Genomic DNA, 27,204 nt, shown 5'->3' with positions numbered 1-27,204 from the left:
TTTTATCGTCACGCTCAGTGCAGGCCACGCATCTTTATTTAGTATGGCCATTTGGCTAAAAGTGGTCGTATTCGCAACTGCATGGCTCTGGAGACTATAAGGCTAGTAGTGATGCCCGTCTAACCAGTCGATATTACGTAATTTTAACGGACGTTCGACCAATTACAAGGCCAAATTTGGCCCACGTGACCCTTATTAACATAGAATGAGGAACGGAAATATTCCACCAGTGTAGGAGTGTTTGGTAACTTTATGAGGGGCTACCGTAAATTAAATATCACAGGAGTGTATCATTTTAAGTATCGTCTTGGAGTTGTGTATTCACTACGTAGCTGAAACAACAATATGCATTTTCCAAATTGCAATGTAAGATTTTCTTTAGATGAGTATGTACTTAGGTGTGTATGAAGGCCTACGGTACAGGAGCACGAGCAAGTGGCCTATAAAGTAGGAACATACGTGCACACAGTAGGTATAAGCCCAATTTTTGGTAAAGAATACCACAAAAGTTAATAATAGCACATTTTCTAAATTAACCCAGTAAATTCCTATGATGGTACTCAAAGACCTTTACCATGAAATTATGGCACAACAGGATAAAATATGCGGAGCTCTGGAAGTGCCATTCAACTTGATGAGATCTTGGCATTTTGTTTCTCAATATGATGACATACGAAAGTCAAGACGTTAATATCCTGAGATAATTTTCCGTGGGATGACGATATCCTTAGATAATTTATTCCGTGACGACGACATCCAGCAAGTGTGATGTCTACCCTTTTACAATGTCGTCATCCCATGGTAAATTATTTCTGGATGTCTTCATGCAGTTGTTTATACGATGTCGTCTTCCCACTTAAGGAGCATGGGAGTATTTTTGGTCCGCAAACTGAGCTGGAATGGCAAGCCAGCTGAAGCAATGCTGCCCCCGTTGACAGCACAAAGTTCGCTACTGATGCATAATAGATGCAATACAGTGGCATTGTTTGGGTACAATGATAGTTCATTCCGATATAAGGTGACAAAGACCAAATGGAAAATTGTTGGAGGAACTAACATTTGTGCCACAATTCCGGTCACAATGTTTACAATTGGCCAAGCGCATGTAAAAACGTCCCGTTGTGGTCCGTGTGAGCCTATTTCAAGCATGCAAAAGGGGAGAACAGACAGGGGTTGTTTTTCCACGACCTTTCCCCATGGCAGAATTCTTATTGGGTCCCACTCAACGGTCACTTTTAACGTCAGGGCTTCCCCTTAGCCAGGGGAAAAAAAAAAACGAGGTGGCCTGTGGCCAAGTCCCAGAGAAACGTGTATACTGTTGATGGGCTAAGCTACATCGAATACAACTTGGTCTGTTGCAAGCGTGCGATACTGCACGTACTGTGTGCGATCATGCAATGTACATGTACGTGTACACTGTATTAAAATGTAGGCGTTCTGCCGATGCGGTCATCAAATCAGCCTGGGAGCGCAAACGGTCAAAAGGGGTTTTTATGGGCGGGGAAACACAGGATCATTGTATTCCTTTTGAGGTCACGATTAATGGGGTAAACATTGGATTTATGATGTTTTTGAAATGATTACGTATTTATTGTTATTTCGAAATACTTCACTTGAACTAGATGTTTTCTGTTTCTGTTTAATAACCTTTAACCGCATGGCTGTAATAGGGAGCCCTCAAGTGTAAGAACTGTGGGACTTCTCTATATTAGATCCAATGGTGTATCTACTAATACGTGTTTCAGTTTCAAGATCAAAGTTACGGAAATGCTGCTAATGAAACTGGTAACAGTCATTGCAGGAATAGTTTGGATTAAGTTGGACTGCTTGTTGCAAGGAATACTAGGGGAAAAAGTTCAGAACTCTGTGAATTGCGACTGCGATGGCTAATCTATAATAAAAGCTTAATTTGGGGTTTTGAGAATTATATCATTTTTCCATAAAAAGATTACCCAAACGATGTGCCACCATATCACCATGAAATTTTTGTGAAACATCGTGAAAACATTAGGCATAACATGTCTATCCCGTTTCAAAAAGCTGTTTCTGGAACAAACATTGACAACAACGTTGTTATGATTTTAACATGACACTTGACAATCAAGACAGAATGACATTGTTAAAATGTCACATTAAGATTTTTTTGAAATGCTTTGTTAACATCTATGTAACATCCCCAGGAGCATGTCGCTTTAACATTATCAAACAATATCAGCGTGACATTGGACGTAACATTTTAAAAAGTGTTTTATTAACATCAATGTGTCCGCTGGGTTAATGACTGGTCTTGGAATTCCTGTGGTATGCGCTTTGGGTTGTTTACAGTAGTGTACAAGAGAAATAAAATAATTAAGAATAGGCCAGTGCTTAAATCTACAAAGCCGACAAGTTGCAAAAGTCGCATTGCGGCCAGCCGGTCCGATGATTGGCTAATTGTAGTCAAAGGTGAGCCCAGTACCACGCAGTTTCTCCTCAATGTGGGCGTCCATCGCCTCGTTCTGAGCCACAGTGAAGTGGGTCTTCCAGTTCCCGACCACACCTGAAAATTGACACGAGCAACGGTAGAAGTTATTGCTCAATGGCTATTTCAACCCTCTCTCCCTCTTCGCTGTTCTCTCTATATATATACTAACGGGATAGCGCGCACCATCTTGTCGCCGTGCATTGATATGACACAATAGCTCCTCCCTCTGTATGGGCTGTCCATGGATCTTATCCTTGTAATCAGTCGACATGTCATAAATCAATACACTCAATGGATTTTTTTCTCGCAAAGACGCTCTATCCAGGTCCAATAACTTTATTTCCAGGTTTTCAAGCGATAGTGAGTGAATAATTCTTGGATTAGACACGGTTAAAGAGTTATTTTCTTTTGAGTAACTCTGCAGGAAAAAACCCAGAATGCACATAAAAATGGTTTGCAAGTGCCCAGAAATAATATCTCAATGTGATTAACATGTTGAGTCTCCCGTTGAGGTTTTACTGAGCTCAAGGGCGCAATGTGAGCTACCCAGATGGTTCCGTGGGGCACGCTGCCTACCGCAAACCGACCCACGCAGACCGGTACCTACACAGCCCATCGTTCTATCATCCCAGTATCAAGTCATCAGTCAACTGTGCCCTGGTGCAGCGAGCCTACAAGTCTGCGACCAAGAACACATCCAAGAAAAACTCAAGCACATCCCAAGAGCCCCCAAGCGCAACCGTTACCGCCAAGATCATCAAGAACCCGAAATCACGGACTGTCGGGTCTTCTATACTCAAAGTCAACCACCCTCGTACAAGGCAACGGTGACCCTACCATACATAGGAAATGCATCCCACAGGATCCAACGCATCCTTCACCAAGCCAACATCCGACCATTCCACACTGCAGCCAAGAAACTTCAAGCCATCCTACAGGCCCAAGAAGGACAACCAACGCCATCAGACGAAAGCTGGTGTCTACATGATCCCCTGCGAATTTGGGAAGGTGTATATCGGCGAGACTGGTCGGGACTTGCTCACCGGACTCAAAGAAGACATTGCGCATGGACCCAGAGGTGACTACGATGAATCAGCGATTGTCAAGCACTGATGAAGGATCACGCCATCAACTGGCAAGCAGCTCAACTCATCGCTCCGGTCAACAGATGGTACTCAAGACGCGTCAGGGAAGCAATCAAGATGTACAAGCACGACACAGTGCCCCAAAAAGTTAGCTTCCACATCAGCAGCACCTGGCACTCCATATTATCCTCCCAGACCAATGGGTCATCTATACCCATGGTTCCTAGTTTCTCCTCCCGCTACACCCAACGCCCCACTGCCACACATCAATGAGTACACTCAATAGCCTTTTAGTCCAGCGGATCCACCATCAAGCAAGCTGTTCTGCCCCAGTGCACTCTCAGTATCCTCTCCAGCGCTTATAACATACGCAGCAAGGTATGACACGGAGAAAACCCCCCTGCTTTGTGTTGGTTATTGTCTCGCAGGAATCTGGGGAATTCCTTTCAGACATCTTGGGGGGGGGGTGTGTTAAATAACAATAGTCTGGAATGTATATAGGGATTGGACATGTTAGGGGGGGTACCCCTCGGTCTCATTTCTTGCTGGGTATAGCTTATGACCAGCATCATCAGGCAACCAGTCACCCACTTGAAGACGAACTGAGTGTTGTGTTTCGAACGTCGAGAGCCCAGCATCGGTTTTTCTCTAAGCCACAAACTCATAAATATATATGGTGTACTATTTACAACACACATTTCTGCCTCTCTCTAGCCTCTTCCAAGGCTACACACGATGCCTCCCTTGCGTCGGGTCGCACCGTCGCCTTCTCGCCATTACGTTTGTACACACACGTCGTGCAGTCGCGCGTCCTGCTGTTTTAGATCCTTTCCTTGTTACATTTTTTCCGCCTAAACGTCGCCCCTTCCGTCGCGCGTCGTGCGTCGCGTCACCTACTACGTCGCCTGAAGCACGACGCGACGCACGTCCCGATGCACGACGCGACACGTCGTGTGCTGTCGCCCTTTGCTGCATGGTATTTATAAGGGGCGCCTTTACTGTTATCTTTAATTTCCGTCCCCCGTGCTTGGAAAGTACCTGCTATTCGCTCTTTGGTGCTGATTTTTTCTTGATTTTATCCCATCCATTTAACCATTAGGTTTAATTATTTCTTTTGAGCAAAAACAAAATCCGTTTATGTAGGAACCGCTGTCTCAGTGGAAGCCCAGAATTCGTCACTCTATTTACCCAGCCCATGATTTCTTTTCAATACCGTCGATGCAGTCCCCTTTTGTGGTAGATTTGTAACCTTATAGATACCGGTATTTCTCCGTGGTCCATCCCGGTAATTTCTAAGTAGTACTCCCAGTTCTCCAGACAATTTGTCTACAATTGTACGGCCGTAATTTTGACCACGTGTTTAGGAAGTTACCGCCAAGCCTGCTCTATAATATGTTGCCAGTATTTTGGGGCATGTTGCGTAGTTCTTCTACCATGTATATCATACGAATGGATAATATTTCAAAAGCTTCACGCGACTCTGACGCGATTGTACAAGCTAGGGTGTACTATTTATGACAAACATTTCTCTCTCTTTAGCCTCCCTTCATGCGACGCAAATACACGACGCGACGGCATTATGGCTCCCTTACGTCGTGCCGTTGGGTCGCACTGTCGCCTTCTTGCCATTACATTTGTACACACACGACGCGTCGGGTCGTGAGTCGGGTCGTGCCGGCGCGTCGTGCTGTCTTAGGTCCTTTCCCTGTTGCATTTTTTTCTGCCTAAACGTCGCCCCTTCCGTCGCCCGTCGTGTCGTACCAACGTGCTTCGCGTCGTTCGTCGTGTCGTGCATTGCATCGTCTATTACGTCGCCTGAAGTACGACGCGACGCACACGACGCACGACGCGACGTTTGTGTACAAACGCAATGGAAAGAAGGCGACAGTGCGGCCGGACGGCATGACGCAAGAGAACCGTCGTGTCGTCGCGTCGTGTAGTTGCATCGCCTGGAGGGAGGTTGGAGAGGGAGAGAAATGTGTGTCGTAAATAGTACATCATTAAAAAAATTTTCCTTCTACATAGTGCAACCGCAAGCCTAACCTAATTCAGTAGCTTCAAGTCTTATCCGCCCTTATTTCGTTGAATGGTGTTTTTTAAACCTCGGCTCCTCGATCCTCTTAGCCTTTGTGTTTTAGCTTTTGACTTGTGGAAAGGATTAAGCGAACAGTTCATCACCAACACTAAGCAACGTATAGCAGTGGAGATCGCTTTGGTTAACTATGAATGCTGCCACTCTGCGACCCTTTATATGAATTTGAACGGTAATGATTAATATTCTGGACATTATCTTGAAACCCGTTGACCAACTTTTGAAATTTAAAGACGAATTTGTTTTTGGCAAGGGTGTTTTTTTTTCTGAGACTAAATTGAAAATGTCATGGGGTGAATTGGAATGAGAGACGTTTTAAAATAACCGGGAAAACACGAATTAACCGCTGGTTCAGCTATTTACCTTTCCTCATAAAGACGCCTTGGGATTCATCATGACCGAGCATGGTGCCCAGGTTGGCCATTGGGTTTTTCTTCATGTTTGCAAAACTGCAGTGGTCTGTAATGGCATCCAATGTCTCGGCTGATAGATTCTTGCCCAAGAACTTGCTGACCCTCTCGACGTTACCTCTCAGGTCCTACATCGCAGATAAAGAAAAAGCATAGAGTGGTGAAACTATTGTTTATATTATAAAATTTAAAACACATATTGAGAATCAATCACTTAGCATTTGTCAACGGTAGCGTATCACGTGGAAGAAGATCGGAGACAGAAAGCCTTTTAAGTTGGGAACCCAATTTCTTACATAAAAACATTTTGCTGTGATTGAATTAATATTCTGATCTTACCACTGCCATTTTTTTCAACAGTTCCAACAGATGTCTGCCAGGTGCCCTGAAGCATTCTATTTTTACAGAACATGTCATAAATTACGTCATTAGTAGTTTTTTTGAGACAGCAGAAACTAAATATCAGGGGTCGACTTGACGGTCTTCCAGTTCCTTGACGGAATACAACTAGCCCACTGTTGGAAGAGATGGGGCAAAAAAATATGCCCCCGAAACGTGAGAATTCATCTACAAAGAATTGAATTTTTATATTCGGCTGTCCGTTGTGCATTTGCCGCACAAATGGAGCAACAGACACCATACGCCGACACTTGTAACACCGACACTTAAACGAAAACTATTGTCGTTCATCTTGGACTTGTTATGGCCTTTCTCCAAGGTGCTTGCGAGGTATTTTGGCACCGTCTTCTTTTGTAACTGTTTGTGTTCGACACATCTGGACTTCTCTTTAAGGTGTCCTCCTCTGCCCAATCACTTTAATTCCATGGTCAATCACTCACCTGCTTCATGTCTTCATACTTCAGCACGAGAATGTTTGGGTCGTTGCGTTTTTCCCAGAAGAACAAATAATGATCCCACCACGGTCCGTAAGAAACTGGGAGATGCAAAATGAGAGAAAAAATTCAATGCAGCTTTAGCGAGAGAGCGCTTCAACAGATATGCGAACAAATTATTTGGGGATTATTTGTAAATATGGCTTGCCTGGAAGCAGACTGTCTTAATCAAAATTAAGATTATTCTCAAGACGAAGGATCGGGTTTGCAGAAATGGCGTCCCTGGAATGCTGCATGTCAGATTTTGCCCCTACATGCATGCATGTGTTCGGTTACATGAAGTGGGCAACATTTTCATTTAGCATTTAATAGTGTCGTGTTGATTATCTACGTTTTTTAATAACTGCGTTAGATGTTTCGATACTTTGTGAATTATTTTTTCACTTGGATGTTGAAGACCACAGTTTACCAGCCAATGATTGGCAAAAAGTATGTGATATTGAAAAAGAGAGCCCGATATAGTTGTATTGAATTTATGCCTGTGTTCTACATGTCAGCGTGCATGGTTGTTTGTTACATTCGGTCGTTTTGTGCCGATTTTGATTTGTTTTGATCAGTGCTTTCGTTTAAGTTTCTGAACTGGATTTTTATCTTTTTTTATCTTTTTGTCTTTTTGCCTTTTGGCTTTTCAAAATGGTGGTCCCCGCTTGCCTCTGCCGAGGATTGCCACCAACCAACCCACCCAACCACCCACCCACCCACCCACCCACCCTCCCACCCAACCAACAAACAAAACAAACAAAAGAAAACGAGCGAACGAACAATAAACAAACTCTTAACAAACAAAACACACAAAACAGTAAAATGAAATAAAAAACAACAAATCTTACCATCCCCGGTTAGCATTTTATTTAGGAATTCCTCGAATGTTTCATTTAGCGAGTCCTGTGACGGGTTGACCATTTTCATGAAGTAAAAGTAGGACACGGTCAGGTCCTTAGGATTGCGCATGACATAGACGATCTTGGGGCGCCTCTCCCACATCTGAGGCGGCAGGAACTGGCCAGGCAGGTGGGTTTTGAGGACCCGTGGGGAAGGTATCTCCTCGGCGATTTCATGACAAGCTGGCAGCTGTGGGTAGGAAAAAAACATGTCTTTCGGTTGTTACAAATGACGTTGAACACTTACGTCAACATCTGGATCCAATCGCACGCACTGCAGGCCTTTTTGAAACGGTATCACCAACTTCTTGGGTGAAAAAAGATGTTGGTTTGGGCCAGAAATTCCAATTTGTCTGGCCTTAATACCCGAGCCAGCACCTGGATACACGGCTACCACTCTTTTAACAGCGAGCCTGCAATTAATGTCCTTCGATCATACCACTGTGAATATTGAATATAGCTCTCATTCATCCATCAGCATCTTTTTTTGCTTCTGAATGAAATTTGCCTATCCAATGGTTACTTCGATTTGTTTAGTTGCAAACAGTTTCAAACACGTAACACGCAAGGAAAGATCTAAAAGTAAATAGGCGGTGGGGTACTGGTTTTTCGGGGCCACAAAATTTGGAACTATTTCCACGAAAGATTTTAAGGCCATTGTGGCGGGTGAAGCTACATTTTGTTACAAATTATACACTTTTTGATTAAAGGGACAAGAAACAGACCAAACATTGCCCTTCTTCCATTGTATTCCAAACAATTGGCTCTTTCTTGGTGTCCTACTTCCCCTCCCCATCCGCCCTTACTTATGTGAGAAAAAAATCACTGGGTTTTGTTTTACCAAAAGGGATATATTTAAACGCTCAGCAAGTATTACCAGGACTTATGTGACATATACAATGTGATCTACAAGAAAACGTTGTATATCATTAAATTGCCTTGTAAGAAGGGGTCCTGGATCTTTATTCTGGTAATTTATTCTGTGTCAGATTGACATGCACACTTCAAATACAAACAGTAAACTCTTATCGACGAGTTCAGTTTTAGCTTTTGTGGAGCAAAGAAATACACGTGTACATGGAAAGAGTGGGCCTTGATTTGTTTTGTTTTGGGCGTTACAGTTTATTCTACTTCTTAGAGGATACATTGGTCATGGCACTGCCTACATTTTTTGTTTTTCTGATAAACTCTGGAAGGTCCATCTCCAGGAAGAGGACACGGAATGCCGTGTGTTTCTTGTTGACTTCCTCGATGTTCCCGTCATACATCACGCAGGACATAATCTCCTGGGCCCAGGTTGTACCTGCCGGAGTACAGACACCATGTCATACTGCCTGCTGAATAGACTTGCGATGAAGTTAACTTAAGTTGTTTCACACGTGTGTTTTCCTATGGCTCTGAGGTGGGACACAATCCCTGCCCCCCCCGCAGGAAAGCAAACATGTAAACAAAGTGTGATGTCATTATTTCGTTTTGTCGACACTCATTTGGCAGATTGAATTTGCCACCATGTGGCTTTCACTAATTTAACTTTGAAATACAAAAAACTGGAGCAGAGCTTTGGCATCCTGAATGAGGCGGCACAGTCAATCGAAAAGCACATTTTCCGAAAAAAAATCGCGTAGTTTTGGACGCCATTTCGTTTCAATGCTTGTTTGGAATGGCGTCATTACTTTTGTTCGTGTCTGTGCTTCATGTCTTCACGTCAGGGCCGTTACAAACGACAATAATAGGATGACATGGCTAAAGGAATGCTCGTCTATAGTGTGTAGAGAACAATGCATAATGCCTCGAGTGCTGCCTCTTGCGTGACCCACTATACATAAACAGCATAAACTTTTTAAGGGAAGAGCTTCAGATCTGGGAAATAAGATGGCTGTTCCTTATGTGTTCAGTAGAGCGTGCAGCTGGCGATGTTTTTTTCCGTAGCGGTTGAGTCAAAAGTACGAATTGCGCATGCGTATTCTTCATAAGAAGGTTGTGGGAAATTATCATAAATGGGGTACACAAACATTTAAGTGTAAGATGCAATTAAATTGCACTTCTGGCCGACTGGCATGGTAGTATGGGGCGCCATCAGACTAAGATTAACATTTTACAAAGCCAACGTTCCAAACCACAAACACAACTAAAAACAATTTAAAGAAATTGCATAAGCAATGAAAATCGAGAAAGTAAAAAAAGGTAAGTAAAAAACGAATATCAGAAAAATGAAGCAGAGCTCTAAATCCTGCTTTGCGAACAGCATCTGCGAAATAAATGATGAAAACCTAAAACGATCAGAAGAAAGGAAAAGATCAAAGGACCAAAAAAATACTATGAAAGGACAGAAATGAATAATAAAAACACAAAACTAAACGATCAAAGAACAAAACCAAAGGATCTAAAGACCAAAATAAACGGTCAAAGGACAAAACTAAACGATCGAAGGACAAAAACTAAACGGTCAAAGGTTAAAACTAAACGATCAAAGGAAAGAGCTAAACCATCAAACGACAAAAGAAACGAACTAAGTAAAAGCAAACGTTGAGTGCGGCAATTGCTGACACTATGACAGCGCGCGTAAATCCAACTTCTACTCCAGTATGTCAAAGAAGTCATAGCTCGTTACTTTTGGAGAGTTATCAATAAAAAGACGATTTTGTCACGATAACCGAGGAGACCGCGAACAGTTTACTCAACACTCATGATAGAGTGCCTGTGATGGATGTGTTGCCACCAACAGACGTCAGCGGCGATAGGCCCTTGGCCTACTAGTAGGTCTACCACCAGGCCTAACGACGGTTAGTTGAGATACCAGTTAGTTCTGTTATGCGAACTACCGCGAAATAGTTTGTGGTACCCGCTGCTTCATTTGATTCAGACCGGCCAGCCGACCCCGGCAAGCTCGGTGGTCAAGTGGTTAAGACATCTGCTCTAGTAAGCAGGAGGTCGTGGGTTCGAGTCCCACCCGAGTAAGCTCGTGAGGTTTTTTTGCAAGCTCTCGGACAAGCACTGAGCATACAGTGCTTATTAATATACGTTGGGTAAGGGCAAAACCTTATATATCTTAAGTCACTCTATGCCTATAGAGGCTTTGAGTTGTAGCTATCTTACAGGTCAATTCTTTGGGTCAAAATGGTATGCGTCCCTGTGGAACAAAAGAACTGCAGCCCTACAAGATAGCTACCATGCAATGCCTCTAGACTCTGCATGCGACCATTATACTGTGTCTTGATAGGAAAAGAAAGCTAATTTTTGCCTGCTTTTGGGAAAGTCACCACCCACACGTCATCTGGTCTGACATTCCAACACTTGAAAGCCTTGACTACATCAGCAACGTTCGGCGGCAGCTCGATTCCCTCCACCTTCTCCTCTACTGGAGCCTGTCCTGCCGGCATTTGCGCCACAAAATCGTGAAAGGCCTTCCACAATTCCCGATCTAAAAGGAGATTTGAAAGGATTCATTCTGAAAATCGGCCAATCTGGGTTGGGTCAACTTGTTAAGAAAACTTGTAAAGAAAATTTTGATTAGGCATGGTAAGAAGGTATTTTCAATAAGGTTAAGAAGAACTTGGTACTGGTAAACACCTCATCCAATTGGGTGGACAATATTCCTTGACAATAATGAGGTAAAATGATGAAACAGCTTCAGGCAAACAGCACACTGCACAATGAGAACGGTACTTACACTCTTCCAAGGTGACGTACTTTTCCATCGCGCAACTCAAAATGGCAAACTGGGAAGAAAAACAGATGTCAGATTTTCCAAATATCTGCAAAGCAAAAAAAAAAAAAAATACAAAATAAACGGAACAAACAGTTTATGACATAGGGCAGAGTAGTATTTCTTTGCTTCGTTCAGTTTTGAATTTATACAAACGTAAGTGAGTGTGTAAACGCCTTCAGTCGTGAACCTATATAATAGGGGACAATAGGGTCCACGGTTGCCGAAGAGTCCAGGGTTGGAAAACGTGTACAAAACATATGGGAGGTCTCCCGAAAAAGTGAAAGTATGAACAAAAGAGGAACAATAGGGAGTCCACGATTGAAGGCGTTTACACACATGCGTGGTAGAGTGCCACATTCTCCAAAGATGTGTTAATCTTTTTCGCCAAAAAAGAGCTAATGCCCAACTTCACTTTCCATCGTTACTCGTACTCCAGCCAGACAACATTTATAAGACGGATGAAAAACACCTCGCACAATAAACACAATGAATATGACGTTAATGTTTTCAAGTAAAGATTGATTTTAAAAATAGCCATCTATGCGTGTGGAGTCAGAATCTCCATTTTTTGACCAGCGGGATGGGCTATTGAATCACCAACACTTTTCCACGGTGACAAGCAAAACACACACACACATACCAACTAAGAAACAGGCATTTTTTTCCACGGAATTTTTCACTTTCAACAACCAAAATGTATCCATAGCGCTGAAGAACAAGCTACAAATTAAATACACAATTCTGATGAATGGTTCGGTATGCAACATCAGTGCAGGGCTATAGAGAGAGCTACGACGTGAGTGTCTCAATTATTGGAACCAAAATTGTGGATTATGTGTCAGTGCACATAGACAATACGGGCGATTACGACACTGCGCCTCCAAAAAGTTTGCGACATCTTTGGGGAAGCGTTTATGGGGATGTCTCAGGCTAGTTGGGTTTATGAATTCAGGGACGAGTTTGATCGTGAGGGAAATTACGGCAAAGTTCAGTAGATGTTGTGCTGAAGAACAACGGGTCGGCATTCCAGAATACTTTAAAACATTACAGTATTTCAGAGGAGTCACTGTTTATTAGACTTATTAGCAACGTGTTAAAAGAAAGGGAGCAGGTATTTTCCAGTTTTGCAGTCTAGGTTTTGACTTCGATTTGCATGTTGACACAAACTGCCGACACTTTTTAGTCAAGCAATTTTACCACTTATTCTTCACGCAAACGTTTTACCTAATTCTTATTACTTTCTGTGATTTGTGGATGCTGTTTTGTAAATAAATAAATATCGTCTCAAAAATCAGATATTATTATTAAAAATGAGATTTTGTAAGCACAACCATAACTATGGGGCTTGCCAGTGCGTAAAAATTACATCTAAGGGCCGACCATTGCTTAAATATTGACTTAGATGTCTTCTGCAGGGTATTTCAAAAAGTAAACTTAAGTTAAATCTTACTGTCCACCCAAATCCTGCAATCCAGTGAATTTGTATTTACCTAGTGTTGATGCATGAGTAGAAATGTCGCAATAATCCTGAAAAGTTGTTGGTAACTTGATTGGATCTCAAGGTATCACCTGCATTACAGACGGCAAAACTGACTTGTCCACGGGGCTTTCTTACCTTTAGTTTCTGTCTTAAACATTCTGCCCTTTAGTGCTCTGTCTGACATGTATTGCACTGCATGTAGCGTTAGACCATAGAGGAAGGACACAGAAGAAGTTTGAATTGCCGGGGCCGTAAACATTTGGTCAATTACCGCTTTCTGGCATACCTGGTATGTCCATAGCCAGAGCGCAGCGAACGCTTGCTATGCACCATCTGTTCACAACCACAAAACCCCTTTCTACCCTATGATCGCCGCCGCAATTTGTCGATGGTAATCTGCATCCTTAAAACTTCGTGTACTGACTTATAGGACATTGGATATTCATGTTTTGTTGGTACTTGGTATGATCTCATGACATCATCAAATTTAATGCTTGCGCAGTTGCTTTCATAACGCTGTGTGCCCTAAATCATTGCAGTCACTGCCCTTAATGAGCTCTTTTTTCTAGAATTATTTTGGGAATAAATAGCCTAGACGTTTACAAGATTTTGTGTTTTGTTTGAATCATTTTTATTATGGCATTTGTACAAAAACGTATTTTAAGAGATTTTACGATCACTCCCTGTGATGAATAGCGCACTTTGTTCCTAAAGAGCTAAGCTTTCCAATAGTAGTGAACATTTTGTTGGCCAGTCTTAGCCAAATTCGTTTCAAGTCTTTGAACATTGATGTATTGGACGGAGGAGAATAAAATTACACACTTTGCATGGATAATGGACAGTGCATAAAAATTTAAAAGTTTGTCTACGATGGCAAAAGTAGATCTAATATCAAGGATGTTTCTCTCTATATTTTCTGGTCAAGGCAATACATGTAATTTGTATTTAATTGCAAGCAAAAACTGTAGGTGTTGCTGGGGTATTTCTGGCCCCGCTTGTCCAGCTAAGATGCAGGAAGTAATCAGGCCTTTTCAGAATGTTTTTTATTATTTGTCTGACTCGGTGGCAACCATCATTGAACACTTTGAAGTGCGTGAGTTGCAACACCTACGTCCCTCCTCTATGGTTACACGGGCTCTTTTGATTCGGAGTCATTTTCAACTCGCCATCCTAGTTCAATTGTTATCGTTGGAGTGCCTCCACTGCACACGGTTGAAATCACCCAAAAGCCATTAAGTGAGGTCTGGTGACCTCGGTGGCCATTCTATCGGATGACCAAAGTCCAACTACCTTGTGGTAAAAGTTCTTGAAGCTCGTAACGAACTACGGTATTGCTCTTGTATAAGCTGGAGCTCCATCGTGTGTAAACCGGGCGCGTTGTATCTCCATTACGCACTTGCCCGAAAACGGGGCTCTAGTGTCTAATTGACAATGTTCAGGTAGGTAGTTCCATTCAAATTGCCATCTGTAAATACAGGTCCAATTAGTCTATTATGTCTATAGTTAGTGCTGCCAAAACTAAAAGTTTTTTAACGATCATCAGGCCGATCATAGACGAATTCAACAATGTCCCATGCCTACCAGACAGATATTGCAGACAAAGCTTGCCAGGAAATACTTTTACATTTGTAAAGGCTAAAAGAGAGGATACTTTATATATCTTCGTTGTTTTCCAGCTGCCTATGATCACGTAGGCTCGGTCCCCATAGACTGTGCATGCATTAAGTTTGTGTATTGGCGCATGCGCAATATTGACATAATGTTGTCGGCCTGAAAAAATATTCTAGCAGATGACGTATATATAAATGGTGACCCATGTGAGGGCTTTGTGCTGCCATTTCCCTTGAAGACCTCGTGTGTGAATAAATTGCCAAAAGTCAATCAAATGGTAATATTTAATAGCTTCTGGTGAAAAAGATCGCCGGAAAAAATCAAAGAAAGTGGAAAATGTGGAAATCTTTTTTTTACTTAGCTTTGTGTCAAATTATCACAATTATGCCGAGTTAACCTTCAAATAACTTTGATGCCACATGAAAGACTAGTAACTTTTATGTACAAAAAGGATTAGTACTTCTAGGAAAAAAACCGGTTTTTTGAAATTCACTCCGTGTTTCATTGGGACCCATTTTCGTCATTTTCCGTGCATTTCACCTGAACTTATGCCCTATTTTCACACTTTTTTCGAATTCCCCTCAGATCATCGGTGATACTGTCTGGAAGACTGATATTTTTTTTGCATCTAGCAGTTAATTTTATTTTCATGATCGAGAGACATTTGTCTGAAATGCAGTTCGTTTTTCATGCGGATTCAAATTTCCACACTGAGTTCGACAGTGGTCAAAAATGAGATGTCCGGATTTGGGGCATGGTCCGGTGCACACGTACGTTCACAGACCTGGATACGAGTGCGTTTTTGTACAAGTTGGCCTACTTGCACGAATACGTACAATCATGTCAAATTGCCCGACTAAAAGGCATAAACAAAAACTTTCCATTCTCATCCACACGGTTTCCTTCTTGTATGATACTTTCTCATTAGAGCGTTTATGATATTCCTCACCATTCACAACTGAGTTGAGAAATGTCAGGGAAAACTCAGCAAAACTGAAAAAAATCCCCTCTAAAATGTTGGCTTCATTTCCAACCTTTGAGTCTGTTACTTTGAAGGTACAAGACGGGCAGAAAAATTGGCAGAAAAAGGATTTTTACCGCCCTCTGTAACTCTGTATACAGTGTAGTGGCATCGTCACAAGGGGTCTACAACAAGACTACGCGGTGTCATTTGTTAACCCCATCACAAGTAACCGACAGTAATCTATTTTAGTCACAATTAAAGGATGTTGTGAACACTGCCGTGAATACACAGGGTGATGGTTCCACGTTTGTCGTATGGGCCTTAGCTTGTGGAGGTTTACATTACATTCACCCTGGGTCACGGACAAAACGCGTTGAAGGTAGGTTGTGGTAGAATATATAGAAGAGTCAGATTCATCCATTATCATTAACCCTATCGTTAATCTCTGCAACAGGAATACTTACCGTGCGGACAGATGATGAAATGCCAACTCTGTGGAGACGTGCTTATAGGAAGCGAATTTGTAATTAAGCCGTGTGTACGTCGCTCTAAGTTTGTAGCACGCACAATCAAACGGGAAGTTGAGCACAAAAATTAGGAAGCTGCACGATTGTGCATCTAAATAATATTCTATGTTTCTCCAAAGGATAAAAAAAACAGTACTTTTTTTTTTTTTAATACAATGCTCATTATTTGTGTTCAACTTTTCTGCTCATGGATGAAATGATACAGGAAATCTGTGTCCCCAGGAGGAAAGCAAGTGGATTCGGGGAAGTGGTCTGCTCCCAGCTCGATCGAGCAGTCAGTATTTTCATCATCAACCTGGTTGCTGTCTTTTCTAAATGGAACATGAAATAGATTTGTCAGTGAGATTCTGACATGATGAACCATGATCATGAACCACATGGGACCAGTGGGAAACTCTAGACATCTACCCCAAAATTCAACAACTGTTGTCTGTTCGACTGACAGCTACAGGGAGAAACTATGATATATTTTGACCTGGCCTAGACTTGCACTTGGCAGCTTAAAGTCCAATGCTGGGTGAAACCCGCACAGAATTAATGGGTCAGCGATTTGCACTGATCGTGCTTTAGGCATCAGGGACGGTAACCTGCTTCACATTCCATGTATGTTTTACGCTACAGACCACGGGGGACTCCCTGGACTGGTCACCGTCCCTATTGGGTTGTAGGGTAATTACAATAACTATTATGGCGTATCTGAACTGTTGCACATGCGTTTTTCGTAGGAAGAGGAGCAATTATAACAAACCGGGTGGATGACCTCTTAAGTATAACAAACAAATTGCACAGGCAGTTGCACGGTTGCTCAGTTAGAAGAGTGCTTGACTTGTAGGCAGCAAGGTAAGGGTTCGCGTATGCAGGTATGTAGTTTTATTTGATTCTAAGGGATAAGTTAATCAGAGGGTTTTTATAATAGCAAAGTAAAGCCAAACGGAAACTTGAGGGAAAAAAGTCTGCCCCCCTTCAATCAACATGCCAAGTTGTATTACTATTACCAGTGGGTTTACAGGGGAACAAGACTAACATTGCAGCATCATAATAAAGGTCGACCATTCAATGTCTGTAGAGTTTAATGCAAGTGCTAGTACAGTACCGGCATACATGTATTTTCCCAGACTTACAGCATACGTTTGTCGCACTTCAGGGTTATAACAGCAGGGCTGCATGTAACGTGGCAGTCAGGCACATGAAAGATGGTTTTTATCAGCCAAATTGAAATTTGAATGTTGCTCACCGTCAACGCGTCAGGGTGTACCGAACTAATTCAAGCTCCATCGAAAACAATGTAAAATCAACCAAGTTTGAAGCCCCATGGTAAGGCAACTGAAGTCCCTGAGGCCTCTCAAACAAAACCAATCTGTTCTTTGGTCCCTTAGATTTTATTTCATTTTCAAGTTTTAGTAGTTTACCCAAGGAAGTTTTTAATTGTCTGTCCAAAACACCCCCAAGTGAATGTTTCCAAGTCTTGTCAGCAGCATTTTTCAAATGACACTCATCACCTTCGTCAGGCTCTTCTGACAAAATTTCAATCACATTTTTGTCTGCTTTGCCCCCAGATTGGTGCCTCTGAGTCTACCGAGGTGATTCTGGGTCATACTTGAACAATCCCACAATTTCCTGGCCCAGACAGACCCCTCTTTTCGAAGGTATTTGTGTGTGTGGGGGGGGGGTACGTTTTGAGCGCCTCGACCAGGCTAGGAATTTCCCCTGAATGGGGTGGTGCACCCGACGTCAATGTTTGTCTCTGGGCGAGTTCCAAACTGTTGAGTGCGCTTATCTATAGCCATGCTGTTTTCTTCCGAACATGTCCCATGACTCATTTTGGATTGAATTTAGATAAAACGTCCATTTAAATACAATTAACTACAAGAAGGGGGATTTTTTTTTACATACCCTATCGTATTACTGACATACTAGTAAATATTTCAAATAATTAATAAACAATGTGTTCACATAGGTCTTCGTTAGCCTTTGAAGCACAAGAAATATTTCCTTACCAGTAGGAAACACAGGTTACCAAGCCTATTAACAGTTCTCCTCTGAACTTCGATGAGCACGGTATAGGTCACCAAGAAAAAAAGGTTCCCGCTCTTGTAGTGATTGTACCGGTGCGAAATTAGGGCAAGTTTGAATATGTAGTGAATTCCTACTACAACTGCAGCATGCAGCCGTTGAATGGCACCCCCTTGAAGATTTGGTTGAGAAAGGCCACAAGTAGATGTTGGTTGGCTTTTCTCCTGTAAATAGTTCTTGCCTGGATTAGGCCAGTAACCAAAAGAACACTGGCCATTCAGCGGCAGAGTCCTTTTTGTGTTTGTGCATGTGCGAGAAGAGCACGCTTTCCCTGGTTTTACTTAAAAGCAGTCGCCATCACCCCTTCGACGAGTTCAGTTGTCAAGGCTGACTGCAAAGCCTCGACAAGAAGTTTAGCTCGACAAAATAGTCTTCTTTACTCCTTATTCCTTTTTTTCTGGCTGTTGTCTGGAAGCGGGATAGGAGCTGAATTGGAAGTGTATACTCCTATACGGTAACTATCCCAATCGAAGGACAATACCCTTTCACCTTATTATTTATTTCCCAGTTCAATTCTGCCGAGATGGAAATTTTCCTTGGAGTTCAGTGGTAGGGGATATTTATTTAAGTTCCTATTAGGGATAATTTGGCTTAATTTATCTAAATCTCCTAAAAAATACATGAAGATTATTTTTAAATCCTTACATTAAAACCTTCCACAGCCTCTTGCAGAAATAAAGGATTTCGAACCGGGGAAATTCCAAGATGGTTGGTAGGTGCGGTACACGTTATTTCCAAGGTGTTCACATCGTACTGTGCATGCACGTTAGCACGATGCTTTGGGCGGGCCTCACCAAAGCTCTGGGGGTGCTACTACCCACTCTTCGTGAGCAATTTACAGCCGACACCTGGATGATTGGCAGTCTGATAGCGGCCTCGGTTGCCGCGGCAGGTTTTGCAGGTAGGCTTTGGAAAAAAGAAAAAAAAAACCTTTAGAAAATCTGTGACAGGGCTTTCAGGAACAACAGAGCTTGATGCAAGAAACAACCATGGATATCAGGCACGAGGGGAGCCACGACGATTTACGAAACATCCCAAGCATGTAAACATTTCAGTTTGCCAAGTGTATGGCTCCTGTGACTTTGCCTAATTCCTTTTAAGTTTTTAAATTGTAGCTGTTAATGATGTTATGTCATCTACGCAGGTCCCTTCTCTGGGCCACTAGATCGTATTTTTGGAACTCGTACTGTGGTCATATTTAGCAGTTTCCTCAGTGGAGCGTCTGTGATTCTCTCGTCTTTTTCAACCAGTACTCTCCATGTGGCATTATCGTTATGCTTACTGGCAGGTAGTCTTTTGGAACTTGTTTTGCTGGCCTTTGTGATAATTCTCTGCCGCTGAGCTGTGGGTGCTAAATTAAATGTGGAAAAGAAGTATGCTTTCAATGTATTTGATCAACCACAGAGGAAGGACACCGCTTTGAATGTGTTTGATCAAGCACGGAGGAAGAATACAGGAGTTTGAACTGCCGAGGCAATAACATCTATCCAATTACTGCTTTCTGGCCTACTGGTCTCATTTTTTTTTTGCGTGCTCAGATTTCTGGGTAGTATGCGAACACTCCGTGCCGAGCAAACCCGAACTGGGACTCAAACGTATGCGCAGTGAACCCGTTTTTGATTTGCTTTATGTTGTGAGGAGTTCATACATCACATGATCACGCCGCGCCGATAGGCCTTTGTGCGGACGTACGTATGGTGTACTATTTACGACAAACATTTCTCTCTCTCTCTTGCCTCCCTCTATGCAACGCAACTACACGACGCGACGGCACGACGGGTCCCTTGCGTCGTGCTGTCGGGTCGAACCGTCGCCTTCTTGCCATTTCGTTTGTACACACACGACGCGTCGCGTTATCGTAAATAGTGCACGGTACATACGTCCGTGCGCCTGCTTCGAAGTGGTTTTCGTGGAAATTCCGTTGTTCATGGCATGGCTGAAGCGAACAAGAAAAAACGTCACAGAACAAACGGTATCTGCGAAGTAGGTCGTATCCTTCTGGGATAACGGAATCGGCAGAGAGGAGCATTACATCCCAGACCAGGCTCCAAGTAGGGCAAGGGGCGTCCAGTAACTTCTGACTGTCTGGCTTAATGATAATATCCAATAAATGACAGCAGCATTAGTGTAGAGCGCAGTGAAAGCTTTAGTCCCTGCTCTACGTGGTCATTCTGACAAAGTAATTTAGCATTGAAAAATGCCCATTGTTTTACACCCCCTAGACGGCTGTGATTTGCAGAATACTAAACTAGCTTCCAGTCTCATATGTATATTCCCTTGTATTTACCCGTATACATGTACACAGGGTCTTGTAAATGTAAACAAGACCCTGTAAATGTATACGGTACGTATGCGACTGGAAAAATCAGCACACCAGATAAATGGGCACGTTTGCGGCAAAGTGCTTACATATCGAGTGCGTTCTTCCGGAAATCCCAGCACGTCAGAAAAAATGAGACCGTTACACTGGTATGTCTGTCGCCTGGCAAACGCAGCGAGCGCTTGCTTCGCACCATCTGTTTCACAACCACGGAACTCATTTGTACACTATGATCGTTGCCACAATAGAGCCTGAAAGTAAAAGGTCACGCAGCGAGCTTCCGAAACCCTCACGCGGTCCTCCTGTGGGGATTTTACGTGGGGCCGTCCTATCACGTTCCATACTTTTTGGAAGGATAATTCCTAACTGAGACTTGCCCGTGAAACACTCATGTTGGAATTTTGCCTTTGTCTCCCTCAAGTAACATTTATGAAAAGTTACATGGAGATATGTAAAAAATGAATTTTCTTAACAACCTTTCACTTTCGGCGATATCGTACCTAGGTCTCCATGTTAATGCAAGTTGTTTTCACTGCCCATGCTTACTTGAAAATGAGATTGTTCAACGTTGCAAAGATTTACCAACCTACAGTCGATGGGTTCCAGATTCCGTTGAGTTGACATCATGCCGTTGTTGTCAGCAATGGTTAGATAAAAAATTAGAATCTTTCGTAATTGAAGTAGAATGTTGCTTTAGGTTTACTACTTATAAATTATAAGACTGTTTAAAATATTTTGATCTGTTTTTATTTCGGTTTTCACCGACGGACCACCTTAAAATTTCAAACTGTAATTATTCAACTGTGCACGAGACTGGGGCATTCAAGTTGCACTGTTCATCATGTATTTTTTGGAAGTGATGGGTCAAGTTTTGACAGGATATTCCTCTTTCAGGTAAGGTGATTTTTCCGTTTCTATAATTTGATATACTAGCAAATATTTTCCAAAGCCCCTTTTTCGAGATGGATTTTTTAAGAAGTAACTTAACGAAAAATATTACAAATTCGAAAATCTTTGCACGTTACTTTTCCTATCCAAGGGTTCCGGAAGCGCGCCATCACGGGTCGACTTTCAGGCTCTGCTGCGCTGGTTTTCTGTGTCGTTAGATTTCTGTGCACTGAAGTAAAGGAGATTGATGTATGCACGGTCTTTGGTGAGATCTTGTAACAACATTATATATAATGCTTGCGCAGTTGCTTGTGTTATGCTGTGTGTCCTAAGTCTTATATGTGCAATTGGCAATTATCTGCAAAGGGCCGACTTTTTCCTGTTAATGCTCAAAGGGCGTCATACGCGTATCAATTCATTAAATTCACTGCACAGAGCCTACTTTTTACGCTCATTTGTTATAACCATAAAAATATGACACCCCAACACAATGAAACTACTCAAACAGCTGTCTACAGCTCAGACACACATAAGAGAGACCAACCATTGATATAAGACAGGCCCAGACTTGCCCAGGCACTTTCTTTGTCAATAATCCCTTATCAGCACGTGGTTTAGATATTAACATACAATCCCCATGGGACTTAGCTGGAGGCGGGCTATGGAAAAGAGTTACGCAGCTCAGGGGAAGTCCCCATGTTAAAGGTGACTAAACTAGGCTGTTCAGCATCAACAGAGGTACGAATTAACAGGAGGTTTTTGCATTACGTAATTAGGAAAAAATGGATCCCCAGTGTATCAAATCTGCTCTACGCAACACTTTTTCTAGAAATATCTTGAGAAAAAATAACCGAGTTGTTTACCTAATTTAGTGTTTTTTATATAATTTTTCCGAATCATATGATTACTTCTTGTAGTGATATAGCACACTTTGTTCCTTATAAACTTAGCTTTTTAGTAGTGGTGGACATTGTGTTGGCCAGTTTTGGCCAAATTCGTACCAGTTAGCCTTCGAAAAATGATGTACTGGAGGGAGAATAAAATTACAAACGTTTCATAGCTATTTTCAGTATTCACGATGGCAAAAGTAGGTCTAACATAAAGGATATTCTTCCCTGTATTTGCTGGTCATAGCAATAATATGTATTTAATGGCAAGCAAAATATTACAAGTATTGCATAGATATTACTGGCCCCACTTGTCCACCTAAGACCTGCCGGCAGCACTCAGGCATTTTTGGAATGTCTTCTATTACTTGTCTGACTCGGTGGCTACGACCATCGAGTCCTTTAAAGTACCAGAATTGCAACTCCGTCTTTGTCCTTCCTCTATGGGAGCCTGCAAATCATGGCGCGACCGCCTTTGTGACGAAGTCACTTACGAACCGGGTACGTCATAAAAATGATAAAATGTACGAGTTTCTGCTTACCCATGTCATCCACGCACCGATCATTTTAATTAAACAGGGATGTGCAACGACGAGCGGGTCCAGTGCAAAATACGTACAATCTGGTCAATGGGTGCTAGGCCTATGGATTGCTCTCAACGTCTCTCTGGAAAACTCGACAACATAATTATGAAACGCTTTGTTCATATGTTTCAATTTACTCGTTTTGTTTTGAAGAACTCGTTTTCTTTATCACTTTTATAGAGAAAACGCAAATCTCGACACTTTCTTTTCTTTTGTTAACTCTGCGCAGGACCTGGTTTGTCTATCATCTGTATTTTGACCAGAGCAATGGCCGGACGTCAATTCACCACAGGCTATGCCATCGCTACTGGTGTTGGGAGCTCAGGCCACGCTCTGGGCATGATGTTCATTGGACCCCTGGCTCAAGTGTTTTTAGACACCTACGGCTGGCGAGGTGCCTTGCTACTCCTTGGGGCAATAAGTTTGCATCTTTGTGCGTTTGCCTTCTTGCTAACTGAGTCTGTAAAGGTACGGGACAAGTACGTACCGATTGTCTCCAGTGAAGAGGAGCCACCTATCAGTATACCGGAAAAACCCAATACGGAGAAACAATCCCAACCCCACGTCTTGAAGGCCGCCATTACAGCTGGAAAGAAGTTGTTGGGATGCTCAGTTTGTGGCCGAGCCGAGTTCTGGATTGCGTTTCCTGTTTTTGGGTGTGATTCTTTTGCGATAGATATGTGGCTGATGTACTTCGTAGCTTACGCTGACACGAAAGGTTTCTCTGGACACGAGGCTGTAACGTTCACTCTAGCTGGAGGTATAGGAAATATGGTTTCCAAGATCATCTTTGGCCTTATCTTAGGCAGAGGGTTGGTTAACGTACGACTCAGTCTCTTTGTGACAATCACTTCGAGTTCGCTGGCTTTACTCACCCTCACCTGGATAAACTCATACTGGGCGATGATGGTCAATGCATTTCTCTACCATGGCCTCAGTGGAATGTTAACCGTACTGAGTGACATTTACACCCGCGAACTGCTTGGAACTGAAGATTTAGCCGCCGCTTTCAGCTGGATAGGTGTTTTAACGGCAGTGCTTGTTCTTGCTTTTGGATTTTTCCCAGGTAAAAGGCCACGTTTGAAAAGCTGCCACACCTTCCTCGTGTGTGGTACTGCGTTTTAGTTTCATGTGGAAGAGCCGCAGTAGACCCCTGATGGCTCGCTTTCGGAATCCTTAGAAAAGAATCTGGATATTTTTCCTGTTCCTTTACTTCTGAAAAAATTTCACCCCAGCAAAATGCCTTTGTAAAATATTTGCTTGATCCTTCTGAATGCAAACATTCGATAGGCTGACTAGCCTCACTTACAGGTTTGCCTACTGTATTATGTTATCACACGATAACGTATTAGCATCACAGTTATTGCAGGCTATTTTGCTGCACAGGCCTCGATTATAAGTAGCGATGGGTAGTCGAATCATGGTTTGTGTTCCACCCCACTCCACCCTGAGGTGCAAATTATTAATATCTTCGAACAAACGGTGTCCTTTCACTTGAGACTGGTAATCTTGCGTCATGCAAAGACAAAAGTCTTGCGACTGAATAAAACATTTGGTTTTATAGTTTAACGTACTTGTTTTCGGGCAAGCCAAGCCTACAGGGAGAAGATAAAGACGTTAAGTGAACGAGCGCGCTGTTCTTGTTATTACCTTGTTAGAGGCTGCACTGTGTGTTAGCCACTGACGTGTATAATAAAATCGCAATGCCCTTAATCAGCTTATAGAGTCATTGAATCCACTTGCGGCCATTTTACCGAGCCGAATACAAAGCTTTCTTGGCAATGCCCGCCTTTGTTCTTCTTGACGTCAATAGAAGAGAGCCAACCTACGCTTTTGTATTCGGTTCGGTAAAATGGCCGCTGGTCGGCTTCTTTTTCAGACAAAGGCGTTGCAAGTCCAGGTTTTTTATATAGGTCCGTGGTGTTAGCGAGCACCTGCATCTTGCAGCCACGATTATTAGCCCTGAGCCGGACCAAGAGAGAGCGCAAAGGAGGCTCCTTTGGTAGTAACTGCACTTCGCAGGCTTACAAACCGCTGAAATACGTGCAGTAGGATCACGTAGCTACCATAAAAAAGAAACACGCTCGACACACATGGCTTTTTTTCAACCGATGAGGGGGTGCTTCTGTCCAAGGCAGATAAATCCGTGACTCGTGATTAATGACCCTTCGGCCGAAGGAAGACTAAGGCCGTGTCCGAAACGGGCTTCCAGAGCTACGGCTATGTTTATTTTCTGCGCGTCTTGGCACATTTTCAACGGAGTGAAGACCAAGACCTAGCTCTAGACAACAGACTCGGATGCAGCCTAAGGTTTATTCCACTGTTATTTAAGGAACTATAATTTTAAGGTACTTGGCCCGTGGGCAAAGCGTTTGCCACCTCCTCACCTTACAATAATCTTAGAAGTTACCATTACGTTCACCCCTCAGAGAAGTTTCTTGTTTGCTCAACCTGTTGCAGGTTTGATGTTTGACATAACTGGGAGCTTCGAAATAGCGTTCGTCATCTTGGCATGTATAGCTAGTCTGTCGTTGGTGTCGCTGTTGGCGGAGGTGCTGTTAAATCGACATAAGGAGAGATCACTCTGAATGTCCATAGTGTCCCAATCATCATGCTGCACATTAACTTTTCATATCCATGTAAAGAGGAATTCGCCAGAATGAAAATGCCCAACTTAAGTAAACGATAAGTAAATGCTATGGATATTAGTGCTTCACTAAACGTTTATTTTGAAAGGTGTGTAATTTGAGTATTGATAATAATATTGGTCATATATGATGGTGAACGATTTCGGGTTTTATCAAATTCTGGAAATTACCCCATATGTAAATCCCAATTATTAACCAAGAGTTTTTATTAGGGGATGTGGAATTGATGGTGTATGGCGTATAACGATACCCAGATTGAAAACAAAAACGAAATCAAATTATTTTTAAGGGCAGTGGATTTTTTCGGGGGGGGGGTAATGCATCACCAAACTCCTAAAAGGTTAGAGACCTGTATACACCATTATTTAATAAGAAAAAACATTGAGTTTGAATTTTGGTCAATTATGAAAACTTTACAAACGAAACCAGCAGAACACAGTATCCTTGCATTGCAAATTTTCTGGTTTGCTGAGGTGCCCCCAAACCATGTTGGATTTACTCAAATTTTCCAAGAGGCATTTATTTAGACAATGGAGCAGGTTTAATCTTGAGGTAGAATTAAAACACTCATCTTAGAAAATAGGCATCTTATTCTCCTGAGTAGTTCAGCTTGGTACCATTTACAAAACGTATAAGCACTCTGATATTAACTGCAAGTAATGGGTGTAAGCTGGAAACCGTAAACCGATATATCGTGCATAATGTGCACAAAATTCACATTTTAATTGTTATGTTGGTTTATGGATTGGTTCGTTCTAGCGCATTTATGCCAGAAAATAAGCACATACGTTTTCCAAGTTAATGCAAGTAATATCCATATTAAATAATTTCATATCCACAGCCATTGCCGAGCTTGTTATTGGTTTTTGAGTTGAAAAGTCGTGAATACATCTTGCTGGGTACTTTCTCTTGTGTAAATAGAGCCCCATAGATCATATGAAGTATACGTTATTCGGGAGTACGTTTTTGGCCTCCAAACATCCAAATCGGGCATCAATGCTTTTGGGGATCCTGGCACCTGTTCACTGCCGGAGGGGGGGGGGCTGAATCTCTCGGACAAGATTTCAGTCTTCCCATGCCTTTTTTGTTTTTCTTGTTACGTTTGTCATGTTTACATTGGTGTGTGAAGGTATCATTTAATACTCTTAGGCTCTGAAAAATCTGCACGGAGGTCCCCTCTTTCTTCTTTAAATTCTAAGGAGCATGGCACATCACTCCTGGGAGGCCTAGGAGTGATGTCGCCCACGCTGCAGGACCAATTCATAGCCGACACCTGGATGATTGGCAGTCTGATAGCGGCCTTAAATGCCGCAGCAGGTTTTGCAGGTACACATTTAAAATGATTGCAAGCAGAGTATGATTACCCCAATGTGTTGTCTCACACTTGTCTTTGTTTTGTCATGTTCGTTATTTATCTGTCCTAGCATGTTAGAGTGCATAGTTTGTCTCTCCGTAGGTTGGGGTACAGAAGCGTTCTTTTTAAACCTTTAACCTAAATGTTTTCATCTAATTTATATATAAATGTAAAAAGATACATTATGTAATGTTGCTCAAGTTAATGGCCATGAACCCAGTACTTAAGTAATGTGAATCATGTTTTCTTATTGTAAAGAATGACAACATTGAAATAAATGTTTTACTCACATATTGTATGCCGAGAAGAACAGTTTAGTCTCGTGTGAAATGTG

At 42.3% G+C, this 27,204-nt stretch overlaps 2 protein-coding genes and 1 non-coding gene across 10 annotated transcripts; 2 read left to right on the top strand and 1 right to left on the bottom strand.

Annotated features, from left to right (window-relative positions):
* Nucleotides 1-18,248, bottom strand: LOC110984317 (sulfotransferase 1A1-like). Of its 2 annotated transcripts, none has more exons than XM_022244357.2 (8): nucleotides 18,114-18,248; nucleotides 11,496-11,580; nucleotides 11,067-11,246; nucleotides 8,992-9,128; nucleotides 7,775-8,015; nucleotides 6,891-6,985; nucleotides 6,005-6,179; nucleotides 1-2,539 (listed from the first exon to the last, which is right to left on the bottom strand). In XM_022244357.2, the coding sequence occupies exons 2-8, from the start codon at nucleotides 11,521-11,523 to the stop codon at nucleotides 2,430-2,432; spliced, it is 966 nt and encodes a 321-aa protein (XP_022100049.1). In that variant the 5' UTR covers nucleotides 11,524-11,580; nucleotides 18,114-18,248; the 3' UTR covers nucleotides 1-2,429. The 2 variants fall into 2 exon arrangements, with proteins under 2 accessions (XP_022100049.1, XP_022100048.1); XM_022244356.2 differs by lacking the exon at nucleotides 18,114-18,248 and adding an exon at nucleotides 16,054-16,232.
* Trnat-agu (transfer RNA threonine (anticodon AGU)) lies at nucleotides 10,710-10,783 on the top strand. The gene has a single exon. It is a non-coding gene; the product is annotated as a tRNA-Thr (tRNA).
* Nucleotides 14,095-26,356, top strand: LOC110984315 (monocarboxylate transporter 12-like). Of its 7 annotated transcripts, none has more exons than XM_087142212.1 (7): nucleotides 14,095-15,968; nucleotides 16,842-16,956; nucleotides 17,673-17,762; nucleotides 18,852-19,090; nucleotides 19,334-19,477; nucleotides 23,098-23,934; nucleotides 25,329-26,356. In XM_087142212.1, the coding sequence occupies exons 4-7, from the start codon at nucleotides 18,895-18,897 to the stop codon at nucleotides 25,454-25,456; spliced, it is 1,305 nt and encodes a 434-aa protein (XP_086998338.1). In that variant the 5' UTR covers nucleotides 14,095-15,968; nucleotides 16,842-16,956; nucleotides 17,673-17,762; nucleotides 18,852-18,894; the 3' UTR covers nucleotides 25,457-26,356. The 7 variants fall into 7 exon arrangements, with proteins under 7 accessions (XP_086998338.1, XP_086998340.1, XP_086998339.1 ...); XM_087142214.1 differs by having other exon boundaries at nucleotides 16,322-16,956; nucleotides 17,673-17,696; XM_087142213.1 differs by having other exon boundaries at nucleotides 16,322-16,956; nucleotides 18,862-19,090.
* Nucleotides 26,357-27,204: the final 848 nt, after the last annotated feature.

The sequence above is a fragment of the Acanthaster planci genome, linkage group LG10 (assembly GCF_054643075.1).
Source record: "Acanthaster planci isolate LZ-2023a linkage group LG10, COTS_SCS, whole genome shotgun sequence".
Lineage (NCBI taxonomy): Eukaryota > Metazoa > Echinodermata > Asteroidea > Valvatida > Acanthasteridae > Acanthaster > Acanthaster planci.
This window is presented reverse-complemented; position numbering and strand designations above follow the sequence as displayed.